This window comes from Eleutherodactylus coqui, chromosome 11 (genome assembly GCF_035609145.1).
Source record: "Eleutherodactylus coqui strain aEleCoq1 chromosome 11, aEleCoq1.hap1, whole genome shotgun sequence".
NCBI classification, from domain to species: Eukaryota; Metazoa; Chordata; class Amphibia; order Anura; family Eleutherodactylidae; genus Eleutherodactylus; species Eleutherodactylus coqui.
Genome location: NC_089847.1, coordinates 139,429,328 through 139,447,141, shown reverse-complemented (window position 1 = coordinate 139,447,141; position 17,814 = coordinate 139,429,328). Strand labels below are relative to the sequence as shown.

Genomic DNA, 17,814 nt, shown 5'->3' with positions numbered 1-17,814 from the left:
TGTGCCACATAAGAGCACAGCAGGGGTCCCCGGAACTGACTGAACATTAGGGCACCCGAAGATTTCTGATGCTCCCCTGCCATGTTGGAAATGTTCAGTCTGGTTCTCATCTTGGGGCCATTCTCACTGCTTGTCCACAGGTGGTCACTCAGTGCCCACTCACCGCTAGGTATCTGCCTCCTCAGGTATTGATGGCCCCGCCGCTGCTTTCCAAGACGAGGCTTCGGACACTGGGAGCCACATACAGATATTAACAGTTGGCCAGTCCAACCTTGAGGAGGACGAAGGCGAAACAGCAGCCGCTGGCCAACAGCAGAGCAAGCAGGACCTGAGGGTGACCATGCAGAAGAAAGGTGAGCTCTGCTGCAGATCAGGACTAGGTGGCCCTCAGGAGACCTGAATGTGACAGGAAAGAAGTGGTGAATGTGAAAGACACAAGTACCATGTGTTTACATCTCTGCCGCCTTAGGTTCTGGCAAAAGGGCTACCCCCCCAACCTCTGAACAACAAAAAGAGGCGCAAGTGTAGTGACACAGCAAATTTTTAATGCAAAGCTGCCACACTCTCTGAAACCTATAATATTGCCCTTTCGTGACCCCTTCACAGTAACAGTGACCCCCCTTAATGGCCACAGTAGTAATAGTGCCCCCCATTAGTGGCCCCAGTAGTAATAGTGACATCCATAATGACCACAGGAGTAACAGAGTCCCCCTCAGTGGCCTCAGAATTAATAGTGGTCCCAGTAGTAAAAATGACCCTAAAGTGGCCCCAGAATTAATACTGACCTGCTTTGGGGCTCCAGTACCAATAATGAACCCTGCTAGTAGCCTTAGTATTAATAATGTCCCCCATAATGGCCCAAGTAGTGACTCCCATGGTGGCTCCAGTTATAAGTGTTTCACACAGTGGCCTCAGAATTTATAGTGACCCCCATATTGACCCCAGTAGTAATAGTTATCCCGGTAAGTGGCCCCAGCAGTAATAGCGACACCCAATAGTAAGAGCGCCCCCCTAACATTGGCCCAGTAGTAATAGTGTCCTCCATAGTGGCCCCAGAATTAACATGAACGCCCAAAGTATTCCCAATAGTAATAGTGAACACCTTTAGTAGCCCCACTGTTGATTGTAACCCCCTCAAGAGCCCCAGTAATAAGAGTGACCTTCTCAAGAGCCCGAGTAATAAGAGTGACCCCCTTGAGAGCCCCAGTAATAATAGTGTCCCCTTGAGAGCCCCATTAATAATAGTAGCCCTTTTGAAAGCCCCAGTAATAATAATGACCCCTTTGAGAGCCCCAGTAATAATAGTGCCCCCTTGAGAGCCCTAGTATTAATAGTGACCCCCTTGAGAGCGCCAGTAATAATAGCGTCCCCCTTGAGAGCCCTAGTAATAAGAGTGACCCCCTCAAGAGCCCCAGTAATAAAAGTGGCCCCCTTGAAAGCCCCAGTAATAATATTGACCTTCTTGAGAGCCTCAGTAACAATAATGACCTCCTTGAGAGCCCCAGTAACAATAGTGACCCCCTTTAGAGCCCCAGTAATAATAGTGTCCCCCTTTAGAGCCCCAGTAATAATAGTGACCCCTTTGAGAGCCTCAGTAATAATGATGACCCCCTTGAGAGCCCCAGTAATAATAGTGAGCCCCTTGAGAGCTCCAGTAACAATAGTGACCCCCTTTAGAGCCCCAGTAATAATAGTGTCCCCTTTAAAACCCCAAGTAATAACAGTGAGCCCCTTGAGAGCCCCAGTAATAATAATGCCCCCTTAAGAGCCCCAGTAATAACAGTGACCATATATAAACAGTATAAAGGTAAAATACAGCCCATCAAAAATCTTAACCCACAGCGTTATGCCAAACAGCCAACCCCCAATAAGGGCGAGCGTGGAGAACGCCACCAAGAAGGTTTATCAGGAATACAATGTGGAAGCACGACACATTTATTAGAATATATCCACAGATGGTAAAAACGGTCCCGTGTGCGAACAGGGATATACGCAATTCGGCAAAGAACTAAGCCTTAGTTATAGCATACAGCCTATTCAAGAAGCAAGTAATGTAAAAGGTAAGAGATAACAACATGCTGGCCCCGCCCACTAATGAATAAATAATGAGGAAATGAAAAACAAAAAAATACTCTCTGGAAACTGATCTGCACCTCTTTCTGGCGGAGCACCCTTTCACTGCCAGTGCGGATCTACCCCCTTGGTGGAAGCTGCCGACGAGGAACGTCTCAATCTACCTGAGTATTTCAAAGTCCACTTACGCTCCTCACGATGCACGCCAGTGCCGGGGCCATCTTGGCGTCATTTCCTATCCATGTGACGCTCTACGTCATTCTCTTCCTCATTACACATCCATTCATAATAACCTCTATTTACTATATGGGAGATTCCTCCTGCACTATTCATCCCGTTCCCGGCTTCATCCATACACAAATGGCCGTTACTATGGCGGGATATTCCTTATATAGCGCACAGTTATGTATCACATTCATCATTAGCTGATATACTAATACCACAAACATTTACTATCATCATTAAATATACATCAGATCATTAAAGGCAGAGAGTCATATAATAACGGAGATATAGTCTATGCGATAAGTGAGTGTAAGATCACAACATACGTGTATAACTAGTGATATATATCAGATTGTCCAGTGAGGTTTATTAAATAACACTATCTTATAGGATTGGCTAAACTTCATAATAAAATGAGTTTAAAACTCTAATCTAATTAGTAACAATATATAGGAATCCTTCAGGCCAGTAAAGGGTTACACTATAAGAGGAGGATCTGTCATTGATTAGTATTGACATTTCTTCTAATATTTCATGTAAACCCAGTGGGACCGTTTGGGATCTGTAGATCCAGTAGATCTCTGTCTTTCTGAATTGATGAGCTGATTTAGTGGATCTGATCTAGTGGGTCACAAACAAACATTCAGTCTGACAGCTATGACGGGAAGCGCTCTCCTCATGGTAGATTTGTGGCTGGCGGGGCGCCCCCTTAGGGCATTCTGGGTTCTGCCCGCATATCTTTTACCACCAGTTTTGGTCTCTTTTCTTGGCGTCCTTCCTCTGGAGACCCTTCGTTAATAGTAGGTTGTACAGGATGCACCTCAGCACAGATGCAGGGTGACCTTCACAACCACAGCACCACTCCAGGGAGAAAAAAAGCCTGCCCAAACCTAGCAGGGGGGTGAGGGGCGGGGCTAATTCTTGGAACTTAGCCCCGCCCCCACCTCCTTCATTGCAAATAGTGCAGAAGGGCGGAGAGGAGGCAGAGAGGGGGCGGGAGCTCAGTGTCTGCTCCTGGCTCTTCCATCCTCCCCCCCCCCCCTGCACACGAGGACGACGTATATCGGCTCGGCGCGAAAACCGAGCCGATATATGTTCATGTGAACGCACCCTAAATCCCATTCTGTTAGTCGCCGACCACTGTGCAAGCTTTTCTAGATCTTTTTGAACCCTCTCTCTCTTCCCTAGTGTTAGCTATCCCTCCTAGCTTTGTGTCGTCGGCAGATTTGATCAGTTTCCCACAATTCCCTCCTCCAGATCATTTATAACAATGTTGGCCAACCCTGGGCCCCGGACAGAGCCTTGTGGCCCCCACCTGGTACATTCTCCCACTTGGATGTGCAGCCATTTATGACCTCTCCAGCTTATATAACAATACTTCGGCGGCCCACAATTGGCGCATGACTGAAGGTTGTTTCCGATGGTGCTGCTCATTATACCAACCAGAACACGTTCTTCCTCACCGACATCCCGGACTTTTCATGTTCCTTCATGTCTTGTACAACCCCTCCTGTCACTGATGCTAATGAGTTATCCTGCTCTAATCCCTCCTCAGGTAGATTGAGACGTTCCCCCTCGGCAGCTTCCACCGAGGGGGTAGATCCGCACTGGCAGTGAAAGGGGTGCAGATCGTTTTCCAGAGAGGCTCATTAGATTTCCCGGCACTCGCCGCCTCCGATCGCTCTCATCTGCATATACTGAGAGTTTTTAAATAGTTTTTCATTTGCTCATGAATTATTCATTAGTGGGCGGGGCCAGGCTGTTCTCTGTTACCCTCACATTCCTCGCTTCTTGTACAGGCTATACCCGCGCTCCGCGTTCGCACCTGTGAGCGGTTTTCCCTTTTAGGGATATTTTCTCGTACAGATTCCTTTTCCTGAGGTGTTGTGTATAATATAACAGGCATCGTGTTTCCATATTATTAGTGACCCCCGTGGTGGACCGCACTCGTAGTCCCAGCGGCGCCGCTGCTGTAGCCAATGTGACCACCAAGCGTCTGCAGTCAGGGTCACACTGGTTACAGCAGCTGGGACTACAGGTGAGGGAAATGCTTGTGGGGGAGGAGGTGGGACCTTCTTCCTGCCGCCTGGGATTGTCGGACAGCCTCCCAAATCCAGGAGTGTCCCGCAGAACCTGGAAAGTGTTACAATGTGACCAAATGAATGAGGAGATACTTGTATTCCAGCAATGTAACATTCCTGGAGCATCTTGTTGTTCCTCTGTTATGCCTCCTGGAAATTCACAATTAAATTGACAATTGGGTGTTACCGATACGAGGGGTCCCAATGCAGCCCAACATTATCCAGTCGGCCTGGCAGTGCAGAGGCACGCCGCTGACAGGAGGAGCCGTTAAATCCAATCTTCACTTTATTCAGAAATTTCCAGGAGGAATAACAGAAGGGCAGCACAATCCAGAGCTGCACTGAAACAGACAGGAGAGGTGACACATCCTGCTCCCCTGAGAAGAAGTGACGCGGACCCCCGGGCTGCCACTGGTCGCCCCTCCACTGGCCGCTGCCCCCGCTGGCTGCGGCTCCTGCTGCTCATTGTCTCTGGTTTTGCAGGAATATCCAGCAGCATGAACTTCGATGAAGAGGAGGATGAGGAGGACGAGGACAGCTCCAGCTCATCGCAGCTCAACAGCAACACCAGGCCGGGCTCTGCCACCAGCAAGAAGTCCAACAAGGTGGGGGACGACCCCGTGGGCTCCGCGCTTGTCATCCCGCATCTGATTGGCTGCTTGGAATATCACGCGATGGGCGCCACCATGGAGTTTACTGCATGGAATCCGCTTGTAAAACTGTTGCAGAAATTTGTGGCTATTCCGCCGCAGCGCTTATTGTGGATCCGATCGCAGATTTAGCCCGGTCAGCGAGCAAAATCCGCATGAAGAATTGGCAGGTCGCTTCTTTCCGCACGCGGGTTTTGCTTATTGAAAAGGCTAAATCTGCGAACGGATCCGCGGCAAGAACCGTGCCAGAAATGTACGGCATGGCCACGGATCTCCGCGGGGTCTTACGGGTGGATTCTGCTGGAATATTCCGCCGAGTGAGCACGACCTCGGGGAGCCTTCACACCGGGGCTCATTCACAGGGCTCAGGATTCTGCAGCATCTCCGGTTTTGGTGCGTATTCTGCACTGACATTGGCCATAAAGTCTAAATGTGATCACGGGATGCGCAGGGAATGTGCGAGATGCCTGCGCGGTCACTGAGGGCTGCTTTCTATTGCGCAAAAAATCAACAAGCGCAACAAAATGACAGTAAATACGCAGAGTTCATACATTCGCCTACGTGAATGAGCCCTCCGTGCGTCTGCTGCAGGCAAGCGGAAAAAACGCTACAAATACGCTCTGCATCTGCAGTGGCCAAATCCGCGCCAAAATAGTGTGGATTTGGCTGCGTTTATAATTGTGGAAATGCTGCGGATTTTAACCCTTGCAAGTCAAGCGCTGAATTCTGCAGCATAAATAGTCACATTGCGGACGCAGCGGTTTTTGAAAAGATGCCCTCTATGTGGGGTGGGAGCATGGCAGACGTCACGGGCTCACCCAGCGCTATCACCTCTGTGCAGGAGACGGCGTCGGCCCCCAGCCCCGCCACCAACGAGCCCGCCATCGATGTGGAGGACCTGGAGGAGTTTTCCATGCGGCCGGCTCCCCAGGGAGTCACCATCAAGTGCCGGATCACCAGGGACAAGAAGGGCATGGACCGCGGCATGTACCCCACCTACTATCTGCACCTGGAGCGGGAGGATGGTAAAAAGGTCAAAATGACTGAACTACTTCCACGTATCTGACATCATCCGCGTGCGTCGCAGGTCGGGCTGGAAGTCAGTGGCTCTAGTAGTAATAGTGACCCACATATAGGCCTCAGTAGTAATAGTGCCCCCCATTGTGGCTAAAGTAATAATAGTGACCCCCATAGTTGCCCCACATTCGTATTCGTGACCCCCCATAGTGGCCCCAGTAGTAATAGTGCACCCAGGTCGCTGGCCTTGTGATCCCACGGATCTCTTCTGGCCTCAGTCCTGACAGCCAGTCACTGCCCTCAGTTGTGCCAATGCTGATGCCAGGGGTTGCAGAGGGAGATCTGTGATAGCAGAAGGGATGGTGAGCGAAGGGGAGAGGATGAGTGAAAGGATTTTTTGTTTTTTCTTACATGTTGGATCTGGCAGTCGGGCCGCATCTCCAACCCGGGACGGCTGGGCACTGGGTGTTGTAGGACTGGTCCGGGTTCTCTCTCCATCCTCTGGAGACGCTGTGCGTTCCCCTCACTGCGCATGTGCCGCAGTCTTGCAATCGGCGCATGCGCATTGACTCCACAGGGCCCACTGACAGATGTCGCAAGTCAGCTTACCTCCTAGGGAAGCCACACAGAGAAAGACGTGTGAAAATCCCGTCTGCGCTGCGGTAAAATCCGCATGAAACCCGTGCAGGAAGTGACATGCAGTTCAGATATTAAACCCGCAGCTCATCACTGCGGCGGATTGGGGGGGGTTCACCTCTTCTGCATTAAATGGTGCCGTTTTTCTTGCGGACCTCCCGTTGCGGGCGCAGCCAATCCGTCCCATGTGGACGCCGCCTCTTAGCCCGCCGCGGGCATCTCGGGGGACGCGGCTTTTGTTGTGACTTTTTCATCTTTTCAGGTTTTTCTTTTGGCTGGAAGAAAACGGAAGAAGAGTAAAACCTCGAATTACCTCATCTCCATAGATCCGACCGACCTGTCCCGCGGAGGCGAAAGCTTCATCGGCAAACTCCGGTAACGATAGTGCGGGGCGGCTGTAAGTCACATGGGTGTCGCGTATCGGACTGTAATCACATTATCGCTGCAGGTCAAACCTGATGGGCACAAAGTTCACCGTTTACGATAATGGCGTCAATCCGGGGAAGACGACCTCCAGCCTGGAAGCCAGCAACCTACGGCAGGAACTCGCAGCCATCTGCTATGTAAGTGCCTGCCGGGCTGAGCCCAACTACAGCCACAAGGTCTGCAGCTCTCTGCTTGCTGTCAGTAAATGGAAACATTCATTCATTACACCCAGAGACTGAAAGCCCCTCCTGCCTTCATCCTGATGACTCTGAGGATTTGTTACAATGTATCCAGTCTCCACAGTCTGTTATATAAACATCCTGCACTGATACATTGTAACAAACTAGCAGCAAAGACATTTGTGCTGATGCTGATTTTATCAGGAGAGGAAATAGAAACGTAGGCGCCCGTCTATCGAACGTTTACGCCAGGTGCTGGTGTAAAAGGTCACACATTTTACTAAACCCGCTGTTGGAAATGCCGCCCTGAGTTTAGTTTCCCCTCCCCCAGAGGGACCACATTCAGGGCGCCCGCACACGCTGCGGATGAGCGGCGCAACTGCAGGTGGATCTCCGCTGATTGCCCGGGACTAAACAATGCCAAGACGGGGTGGCAGCCTGAAATTAGCGGAGATCCGCACTGCGTACGACCACCCGCTGGCATATAGCGGGCACGTTGTAATGCCACACAGGGCTGGTGAATTACAGTCCCCAGATAATAGCGCCATCCACTCCCAATGGGTCCTAGTAGTACCGCACTACCCCACGAATCCCTGCATGCAGACAGCAGTGCATACAGCGCCACCCGCAGGTGACAGGAGGGACTTCGTCTCCCAGGCTGTGGACGCTCCCCATCGCTTCTTATAACTGTTGGCCTTTCCTCGGTCTTTAGGAAACCAATGTGTTGGGCTTCAAGGGTCCTCGGAAGATGAGCGTCATCATCCCGGGGATGAACATGGACCACGAGAGAGTCTCCATCCGACCCCGCAATGTGAGTCTCGCTCCGCTCAGCGGTTACTTCCACCACGAATCTCCAACCTCTCACTATGAAATTTGTTGCAGGAGCACGAAACGCTGCTGTCCCGGTGGCAGAACAAGAACACGGAGAGCGTCATCGAGCTGCACAACAAGACCCCCGTCTGGAACGACGACACCCAGTCCTACGTCCTGAACTTCCACGGACGGGTGACACAGGCGTCCGTCAAGAATTTCCAAATTATACATGACAATGATCGTAAGTTACATTGTGTCTGCTCCAGTCACATCCAGAGCTGCAGACACTATTTTACTGTTACATCATGAATTCTACTCCAGTCACATCCAGAGCTGCAGACACTATTTTACTGTTGCATCATGTATTCTACTCCAGTCACATCCAGAGCTGCAGACACTATTTTACTGTTACATCATGTATTCTACTCCAGTCACATCCAGAGCTGCAGACACTAGTCTACTGTTACATCCCGTCTTCTATTTCAGTCACCTCTAGAGCTGCATTCTGTCTTCTACTCCAGTCATATTTAGAGCTGCTAACACTATTCTACTGTTACATTCTGTCTTCTACTCCAGTCACATCCAAAGCTGCTAACAATATTCTACTGTTACATCCTGTCTTCTACTCCAGTCACCTCTAGAGCTGCATTCACTGTTCTATCACATTCTGTCTTCTACTCCAGTCACATTTAGAGCTGCTAACACTATTCTACTGTTACATTCTGTCTTCTACTCCAGTCACATCCAAATCTGCAGACCACTATTCTACTGTTACATCATGTCTTCTACTCCAGTCACCTCTAGAGCTGCATTCACTGTTCTGTTACATTCTGTCTTCTACTCCAGTCACATTTAGAGCTGCAGACACTATTTTGCACCATTATGTCTACAATAATGACAACTATTCTGAAAAGCCCACCTTTAATCATATGGCTGCAGCCCCATGATGCACTGCAGGCTGGTGCAAAGCATTGTGGGAAATACTTATCTGCAGCAGAGTATGGCACATTGCCTGATATGAACGCTGCATCCCCCACAGAGCTGTAAACCAACAGGGGGCAGCAGTGAGGTGAGAGGTCCTGCAGCCTGAGGAAACCAGCAGATTTGTGAGTGCAGCTCTGGATGTGACTGGAGCAGCAGCTGTAGAAGGTGATGTGAGACCCCCATAACGTCGCCCACATCGCTTACTCGGCCACCATCTTTTCTTGTCTTGCAGCGGATTACATCGTCATGCAGTTTGGCCGCGTTGCAGAAGACGTGTTCACGATGGACTACAACTACCCCATGTGCGCCCTGCAGGCCTTCGCCATAGCGCTCTCCAGCTTCGACAGTAAACTCGCCTGCGAGTAATCGCAACGCCCAGAGTCTCCGTGGCCGCGCTCCGGCCGCCCACCTGTGTCTTACACTCCCTGTCTTATGGGCTGGACAGATCCGAGCCGCACTCCGTATCTTCTGTTTTGTCGCCATGGGTGGAGAGCAGTGAGGCCGCGGTGTCGGCGAGAAGTCGTTTTGTAAATAGGCGTGAGGCCGCCCGCGGCCGGAGAGAATGCGTCTTGTACAACTTTCCTTCTTCGCTCACGAATTCTGTTTCTACGATTGTGGAAATTGTAATTTTATTTTTGTATCTGTTCTTACGGAGGCGGCGGTGGGGGGAGGGGCGGTCGGGGGGCGCCGCCGGCCCCGGTCTACTGAGCAGCGCTGAGGGCCCCACTGACCGCGGCACGCAGAGGACGTTTTGCTTTGTATTTTACTAACACGCGAGCCTCTGGATCCGTCGCTAACACGCTGTCGCCATACTGATTTGTCTGCGGAAGCACAAGGGACGAAACAGAGGGAAACTCCGCCAAAAACACGGAAAACAAGGATGTCACAACTTAGGTCGCTATCACCTTCTGTCATTTAAAGGGCCGGTGTCCGCTCTTCTGTAAAGTGCAATCACGTATGAGGGGGAAATGTTCCACAGCGTTTTTATAGACTTTGGCGCGGTTTTACAGAAGTCGTACATTTTTGCTCATGGAATCTTGTGCGACTTTTGGCATTTTACTCCGGCCTGGACACTTCTGTTTGTAGGAGGCGGGCTGCTGGGCCCAACGTATGCCAGGACTGAGGTCCACCAGAGCTGGCGGCTGGCGCTGACTTCAGCTTTGGCGCCATCATTACTTACGGCAGGATTTTACGTTTGAATTCCTCCTAAAAAAAACTGCATTCCAATCGGCGTCTTTCTGACGCAGTTTTTGACACGTGATTGGCGTGATTTTTGGAGGCAGACTTCATGGCGAATCCGCGGTGACCGTCCGTCTGAAGCCACGGAATTAGCGCAGGCGTTCTGCAACAGAGAATGTTGATGCAAAAATGCTGCAGATTTTGCTCTAGAACCTTCCGCATTTCCCCCACGTATGGGCGCGTCACACGGCGCTTGCACAAATACGCTCGCCACAACAGACACATTTGCGCACAACCAGTGAAAGGTTCTTTTTTTTAAGTCTCGGGCTATTGCGCCGGTAAAAAAAAAGCTTAAAAATAAGTCGCGTCCGATCTTCTCTCACTGGTTTCGCTACGTCACGCTTTGGTGGCGCGATTTTCACGGTCGTGTGTTTCAGCCCTAAGCGGGGTGTATAAAATGCTGCTATACATAAATTTGCCCCTTTGTGGTTCATTGCTTTCAAGATCACTGCTTGCTTTCAGTGAATGGGAGCATTACTTCCATTCAACTATTGAGCCTGGCTCCCGCCGCTGCTGGCTTGTTACAGTGCAGACGGCGCACACTGCGGATCCAACCTGCACCGATACATTGTACCAAACCGCCGGAGAGGAGAGGACAATCCTTCAGTAGTTAATGTGATACATTGCAACAAACTCCACTGTGTGAATGTAAACCATGTCCCACTGACAGCAAGCAGAGATCTTGACAATAATGATTTTTGCCATGACTGAAGGTTATCTCCAAGCGGCACGTTGGGGGATGACTTGCTGATTGGTGGGAAACCTAGTGATCTGAAGAGCGGGGCCCCCCTGTCCTGACGTGAGGCCAGCGGTGTACGGTCAGGCCGTGCCGGAGTCTTGAACTTGGGATCGGCGGGGTCTCAGCCCTCGGTCCCCCATGATCAGCATGTTATCTCTACCCTGTGGACGTCCTGTGGAGAGGTGATAGCTTTCAAGCATGGCACAACCCCTTTAAGAGCTCTGCTATCAGGTCAGACCAATTCCGCCACAACGCAGAACGCCACAACGCAGAACGCCGCCAGCGCTCCTGGACATCATTTTGTGGATCCGGCTGTCACTTTCCTTCCTGCACACAGTAGTAGAGATGAGTGAAGCCTTGGGGGGCCGCACAGAGCGGGGGTCCGGCTCCTGTCGCTGTGACAACCTTTTAGCTGATTTTCTGCCCCGTCACGTTCCGTCCGTCTCCTCCGCGTATTCTTGGGTTTCGTTTGCCTGAGTTGTACCCCATTCGTCCCGCAGAGGCGACGTCCAGACATGTTCTGCCATCTAGAGGCCGGTTGTAGAGGCACAGGGCAGGATGGGCCGGGGGTCTGTAGACGGCGCGTTGGGGTCCCGACGGGCAGAATTCAGTCCAATCCATTGTATTTCATTGGGCGCATTTTGCAGGATTGTGGGAGGAGCTCCCTGTGGTTAGCCCCGCCCCCAGCTAACACTTTCTTACTGTTTCTTCTTCTTTCTCGTTTTCCTTTCCGTGTTTCCACTAACGAGCCGCTATTCTCGTGATGATAATAACGTTCTGTATTCTGACTTCTGTTGTTAACCCTTCACTGACCGGGGGCCTTGACAGACGCACAGTCGCCTTTAATTTACGCAAACTTTTTTGGCATCTGTAAAAAGGACGACGACTATTTTGGAAGTGTATTATATATTAAAAGAAGCTATCTGGTGCCGCTCGTCTGTGATTATTCCCCCCCCCCCAGGTCATGTGACCACAAGAGTCACCCAGCAATTGGGTCAGTGAAATCACCGATCTCAGGGTGATATGTTTGTATAGAATGAGCCAAAAGAATGATCTCCGAGGGCGAAAATGTAACGAAACTTCAGCTGACCGAGGGGGCAGTCTGGGGGGCTCCACCATCCAAGGGAGAAGAAGCAGCACAAATTTCTCTCCTGGGCTATTTGCTACAATGTATCAGTTACATAGTAACATAGTATGTAAGGCCGAAAGAAGCCCCCCCGTCCACCCAGGTCAGCCTGTTACCCCCAATGTTGATCCAGAGGAAGGAAAAAAAAAGCCCAATAGTGCAGATCTTACACAATTATGAACCCCCTTCTTTTCAATGGGGTCATTTATATGAGCGGAGAGGTTTACCGATAATCGCTGCTTCCCTGCAGTGACACATAAATGCCTGACATCTGCGAGGACATAGCACGGCCCGACATCGCGGGAAGCCTGAGGTACAAGCTGAGCTCCCGCATTTAAGGGAAAATCATTCCTTCCTGCCTCAATTCTGACAATCAGAACCATCCCCGGTCACCGACCGCCCTGCGTGATCAGCGACACAACATGTGATATTGTAACCCGCGAGGACGATGTCCACAAACTGTGAGGCCTCGTGTCCACGGGGAAAATCAGGCCCGCCGCAGAACCTCCATGCAGAATCCCGCAGCGGGTCTCTCCCTTTCCGCGGACATGAGGCCTAAAAAGAAGAATCACTTACCTGTCCGGACGCTGCGGATCTGCCCTTCGCCGCGGCCGGATCTTCTTTCTTCTTTTTTTAAACTCCTGCTGTCTCGCGCCGGAGAGCAGAAATTCAGCTGCGGGTGTGCCGCGGGTCCGGGCAGCTTCCATAGGCCTCAATAAGCTGTCCACGCGGGAGACCGGCACGAAAATGGAGCACGCCGCAGGTGTTTTCCCGCACACGCAATCCACGCCTCAGGGGAAAATGACATCCGCAGGTATTTGACTACCTGCGGGTGTCCAATGCATCCCTATGGGGCGCGGATCACGCTGCGGAATTTAAATGTTACTTTGCCGTGGACATGAGGCCTTATATAACCATCACCGCATCCTCAGGAGAGAGGTCCACAGTCTCACTGCTCTTACAGTAAAGAACCCCCTTCTATATCATGTAGAAATCTTCTTTCCTCTAGATGTAGAGTCCTGATATATTATACATAGTCATTAGAGCGCCCCCTTGTTACAGTCCTGGGTATAACAGATGATAGAGAGATCTCTGTACTGACCCCTGATATATCTATACGTAGTTATTAGAGCGCCCCCTTGTTACAGTCTTGGGTATAATAGGTGATGGGAGAGATCTCTGTACTGACCCCTGATACATTATACGTAGTTATTAGAGCACCCCCTTGTTACAGTCCTGGGTATAATAGATGATGGGAGAGATCTCTGTACTGACCGCTGATATATTATACATAGTTATTAGAGCGCCCCCTTGTTACAGTTCTGGGTATAATAGATGATTGGAGAGATCTCTGCACTGACCCCTGATATATTATACATAGTTATTAGAGCACCCCCTTGTTACAGTCCTGGGTATAATAGATGATGGGAGAGATCTCTGTACTGCTCCCTGATATATTATACATAGTTATTAGAGCGCCCCCTTGTTACAGTCCTGGGTATAATAGATGATGGGAGAGATCTCTGTACTGACCCCTGATATATCTATACATAGTTATTAGAGCGCCCCCTTGTTACAGTCCTGGGTATAATAGATGATGGGAGAGATCTCTGTACTGACCCCTGATATATCTATACATAGTCATTAGAGCGCCCCCTTGTTACAGTCCTGGGTATAACAGATGATAGAGAGATCTCTGTACTGACCCCTGATATATCTATACGTAGTTATTAGAGCGCCCCCTTGTTACAGTCCTGGGTATAAATAGATGGTGGGACAGATCTCTGTACTGACCCCTGATATATTATACATAGTCATTAGAGCGCCCCCTTGTTACAGTCCTGGGTATAATAGATGATGGGAGAGATCTCTGTACTGACCCCTGATATATTATACATAGTCATTAGAGCGCCCCCTTGTTACAGTCCTGGGTATAATAGATGATGGGAGAGATCTCTGTACTGACCTCTGATATATCTATACATAGTTATTAGAGCGCCCCCTTGTTACAGTCCTGGGTATAATAGATGATGGTAGAGATCTCTGTACTGACCGCTGATATATTATACATAGTTATTAGAGCGCCCCCTTGTTACAGTCCTGGGTATAATAGATGATGGGAGAGATCTCTGTACTGTCCTTGATATATCTATACATAGTTATTAGAGCGCCCCCTTGTTACAGTCCTGGGTATAATAGATGGTGGGAGAGATCTCTGTACTGTCCTTGATATATCTATACATAGTTATTAGAGCGCCCCCTTGTTACAGTCCTGGGTATAATAGATAAGGGGAGAGATCTCTGTACTGTCCTTGATATATCTACACATAGTTATAAGAGCGCCCCCTTGTTACAGTCCTGGGTATAATAGATGATAGAGAGATCTCTGTACTGACCCCTGATATATCTATACATAGTTATTAGAGCGCCCCCTTGTTACAGTCCTGGGTATAACAGATGATAGAGAGATCTCTGTACTGACCCCTGATATATCTATACATAGTTATTAGAGCGCCCCCTTGTTACAGTCCCGGGTATAATAGATGGGAGAGATCTCTGTACTGACCCCTTATATATTATACATAGATATTAGAGCGCCCCCTTGTTACTGTCCTGGGTATAATAGATGATGGGAAAGATCTCTGTACTGACCCCTGATATATCTATACATAGTTATTAGAGCGCCCCCTTGTTACAGTCCTGAGTGTAATAGATGATGGGAGAGATCTCTGTACTGACCCCTGATATATCTATACATAGTTATTAGAGCGCCTACTTGTTACAGTCCTGGGTATAATAGATGATGGGTGAGATCTCTGTACTGATCCCTGATATATCTATACATAGTTATTAGAGCGCCCCCTTGTTACAGTCCTGGGTATAATAGATGATGGGAGAGATCTCTGTACTGACCCCTGATATATTATACATAGTTATTAGAGCGCCCTCTTGTTACAGTCCTGAGTGTAATAGATGATGGAGAGATCTCTGTACTGACCCCTGATATATCTATACATAGTTATTAGAGCGCCCCCTTGTTACAGTCCTGGGTATAATAGATGATGGGTGAGATCTCTGTACTGACCTCTGATAAATCTTCTTGAGTACCAGTGCCTAAAACTGTCCACAATACACACAATCCTGGTGAGTCCAGCCTAGCTGACACCTGGATGTACTGGCCCTGGCACTTTCGGTAAGACCCCTACGCCCCAAACCTAGTAAGGGCCCCCATACCACCTTAGGGTCCCTTGTTTCAAACTGGCATTCTGCAGGAAGTACAGGGATGGGACTGCAAGGACTGGCAGAAAGCTATTTTCTCTGATGAAGCTCCATCGGACTGTTTGGGACATCTGGAAGATTGATTGTCTGGGGAAGAGAAGGTGAGTGCTGCCATGAGTCCTGTGTGAGGCCAACAGTAACGCATCCTGAGACCATTTATGTGGGGGCTCCTCATCCAGGGAAGGGGGCTCACCCACAGCGTAAGACCACTGCCATGAATAAAGAATGGGATCTAAACCTCATAGAATCATAGGATGGGAGAGTTGGAAGGGACGTCCAGGGTCATTGGGTCCGACCCTCTGCTCAGATTCACTAAATCATCCCAGACAGATGTCTGTCCGGCCCCTGAAGTCTTCCATTGAAGGAGAACTCCCCACCTCCTGTGGCAACCTGTTCCACTCATTGATCCCCCTCACTGTCTAATATCTAATCTGTGTCTCCTCCCTTTCAGTTTCATCCCATTGCTTCTAGTCTTTCCTTGTACAGATGAGAATAGGGCTGATCCCTCTGCACTGTGACAGTCCTTCAGATATTTGTAGACAGCTATTAAGTCTCCTCTCAGCCTTCTCTTCTGCTAAACATTCCCAGATCCTTTAACCGTTCCTCATAGGACATGATTTGCAGACCGCTCACCATCTTGGTAACTCTTCTCTGAACATGCTCAGTTTGTTGATGTCTTTTATAAAGTGGGGTGCCCAGAACTGGACCCAGTATTCCAGATGAGGTCTGACTAAGGAAGAGTAGAGGGGATAATGACCTCACGTGATCTAGACTCTATGCTTCTCTTAATACATCCCAGAATTGTGTTTGCCTTTTTGGCTGCTGCATCACATTGTTGACTCATGTTCAGTCTATGATCTATTAGTATACCCCAGTCTTTTTCACATGTGCTGCTCCTTAGCCCAATTCCTCCCATTCTCTATGTGCTTTCTTCATTTTTCTTGCCCAGATGTAGGACTTTGCATTTCTCCTTGTTAAATATCATTCTGTTAGTCGCCGACCACTGTGCAAGCTTTTCTAGATCTTTGTGAATCCTCTCTCTCTTCACTAGTGTTAGCTATCCCTCCTAGCTTTGTGTCTTCGGCAAATTTGATCAGTTTCCCACAATTCCCTCCTCCAGATCATTTATAACAATGTTGACCCACACTGGGCCCAGGACAGAGCCTTGTGGTCCCACTTGATACATTCTCACACTTGGATGTGCAGCCATTTATGACCACTCTTTGAGTCCGATCACTCAGCCAGTTGTGAATCCACCTAACAGTTGCCTTGTCAATCCCAGATTTGGTCAATATTCCAATAAGTCTGGTATGAGATACTTTGTCAAATGCTTTAATAAGGTCCAGATATACTATATCCTCCGCATCTCCCTGATCAACCCAGTCGGTGATTCTGTCTGGCATGACTTGTTTGGTACAATCCCATGCTGGCTCTGGTTGTCCCGGCCGTCCTGCAGCAGTTTGGTGAAGAACGAGGCTTCTTCCAGCATGATGGTCTCCGTGTCACAAGGCAAAACTGAGAGGCTCGGTGAACACATTCTGGGTCCGTGGCTGGAAACTCCCCCGATCTCATCCCAGCACTGATTAGGAAGGGTATCCAGCATGGCAGGCGAGTGCAGAAGCCTCGGGGGCCGGCGCTGTGAATATGGAGTCGGTGATACGAAACTTAAGTTGTCAATAAAAGTGTAAAAACATATAAAATGCCTCGGAATCCAATGGCGGTAACCGTAGAAACAGCCGACTTTGGTTCCTTTTACACGGAGCGGTTAATAGTTGGCACGAGCGATGACAGCGTTCACTTGTTTGGATAAATCTTGCATTCCGTTCGCTCGCTGTAGCAGTGAATTTGAGCGACTAAACAATCGCTGTTTACACGCAACGAAGTGCGAACGAGTTCATATCTGCATCAAACACGCAGGAAGCGAATGAATTCTCGTTGGCCGTCCAATCGTTGGCCGCGTCTGCACTAAAGGTTATTCTTTACATTTGCCCAATCCAACGATTTTTTGAACAATGTGCGTTCCATGAATGAGGCCAAGAGAATCCCGTGAGATTTGTGCGCTGCGAGACGCACAAACCGCGAACGAAGGTGAACCCAATTCACACACACGACTGATTGTTTTCCCGCATTTTGGTGCTGGAAAAAAAATCGCCGCCGTCCTCTCTTGGGCGTTTTTTCGGGCGTTTCATTGTTTTTAATAGGGGTGGAAAAAGCATCTCATGGCACGAGGCGCCCGCCAGTGTGATGCGAGGCTTCCTACTGAAAACATTGCTGAAGGCCGCGCTGGAGGATCGCTACTTCTCTGGGGCGATGCGAGGCGTTTTTGATGAGTTTCGCGGTCCAATAT

At 49.4% G+C, this 17,814-nt stretch overlaps 1 protein-coding gene across 4 annotated transcripts in view; it reads left to right on the top strand.

Moving 5' to 3' along the window:
- The window catches only part of TUB (TUB bipartite transcription factor), a 176,629-nt gene extending 166,898 nt beyond the window's left edge, over positions 1–9,731 (top strand). For all 4 annotated transcript variants that reach the window (XM_066583677.1, XM_066583674.1, XM_066583675.1 and 1 more), the window contains 8 exons: positions 186–353; positions 4,863–4,984; positions 5,871–6,062; positions 6,945–7,057; positions 7,131–7,245; positions 8,000–8,098; positions 8,170–8,341; positions 9,317–9,731. In XM_066583677.1, the coding sequence (XP_066439774.1) occupies positions 186–353; positions 4,863–4,984; positions 5,871–6,062; positions 6,945–7,057; positions 7,131–7,245; positions 8,000–8,098; positions 8,170–8,341; positions 9,317–9,450 (1,115 nt within the window). In that variant the 3' untranslated portion in view covers positions 9,451–9,731. The remainder of the gene's footprint in view (positions 1–185; positions 354–4,862; positions 4,985–5,870; positions 6,063–6,944; positions 7,058–7,130; positions 7,246–7,999; positions 8,099–8,169; positions 8,342–9,316) is intronic.
- The last annotated feature ends 8,083 nt before the right edge of the window (positions 9,732–17,814 follow it).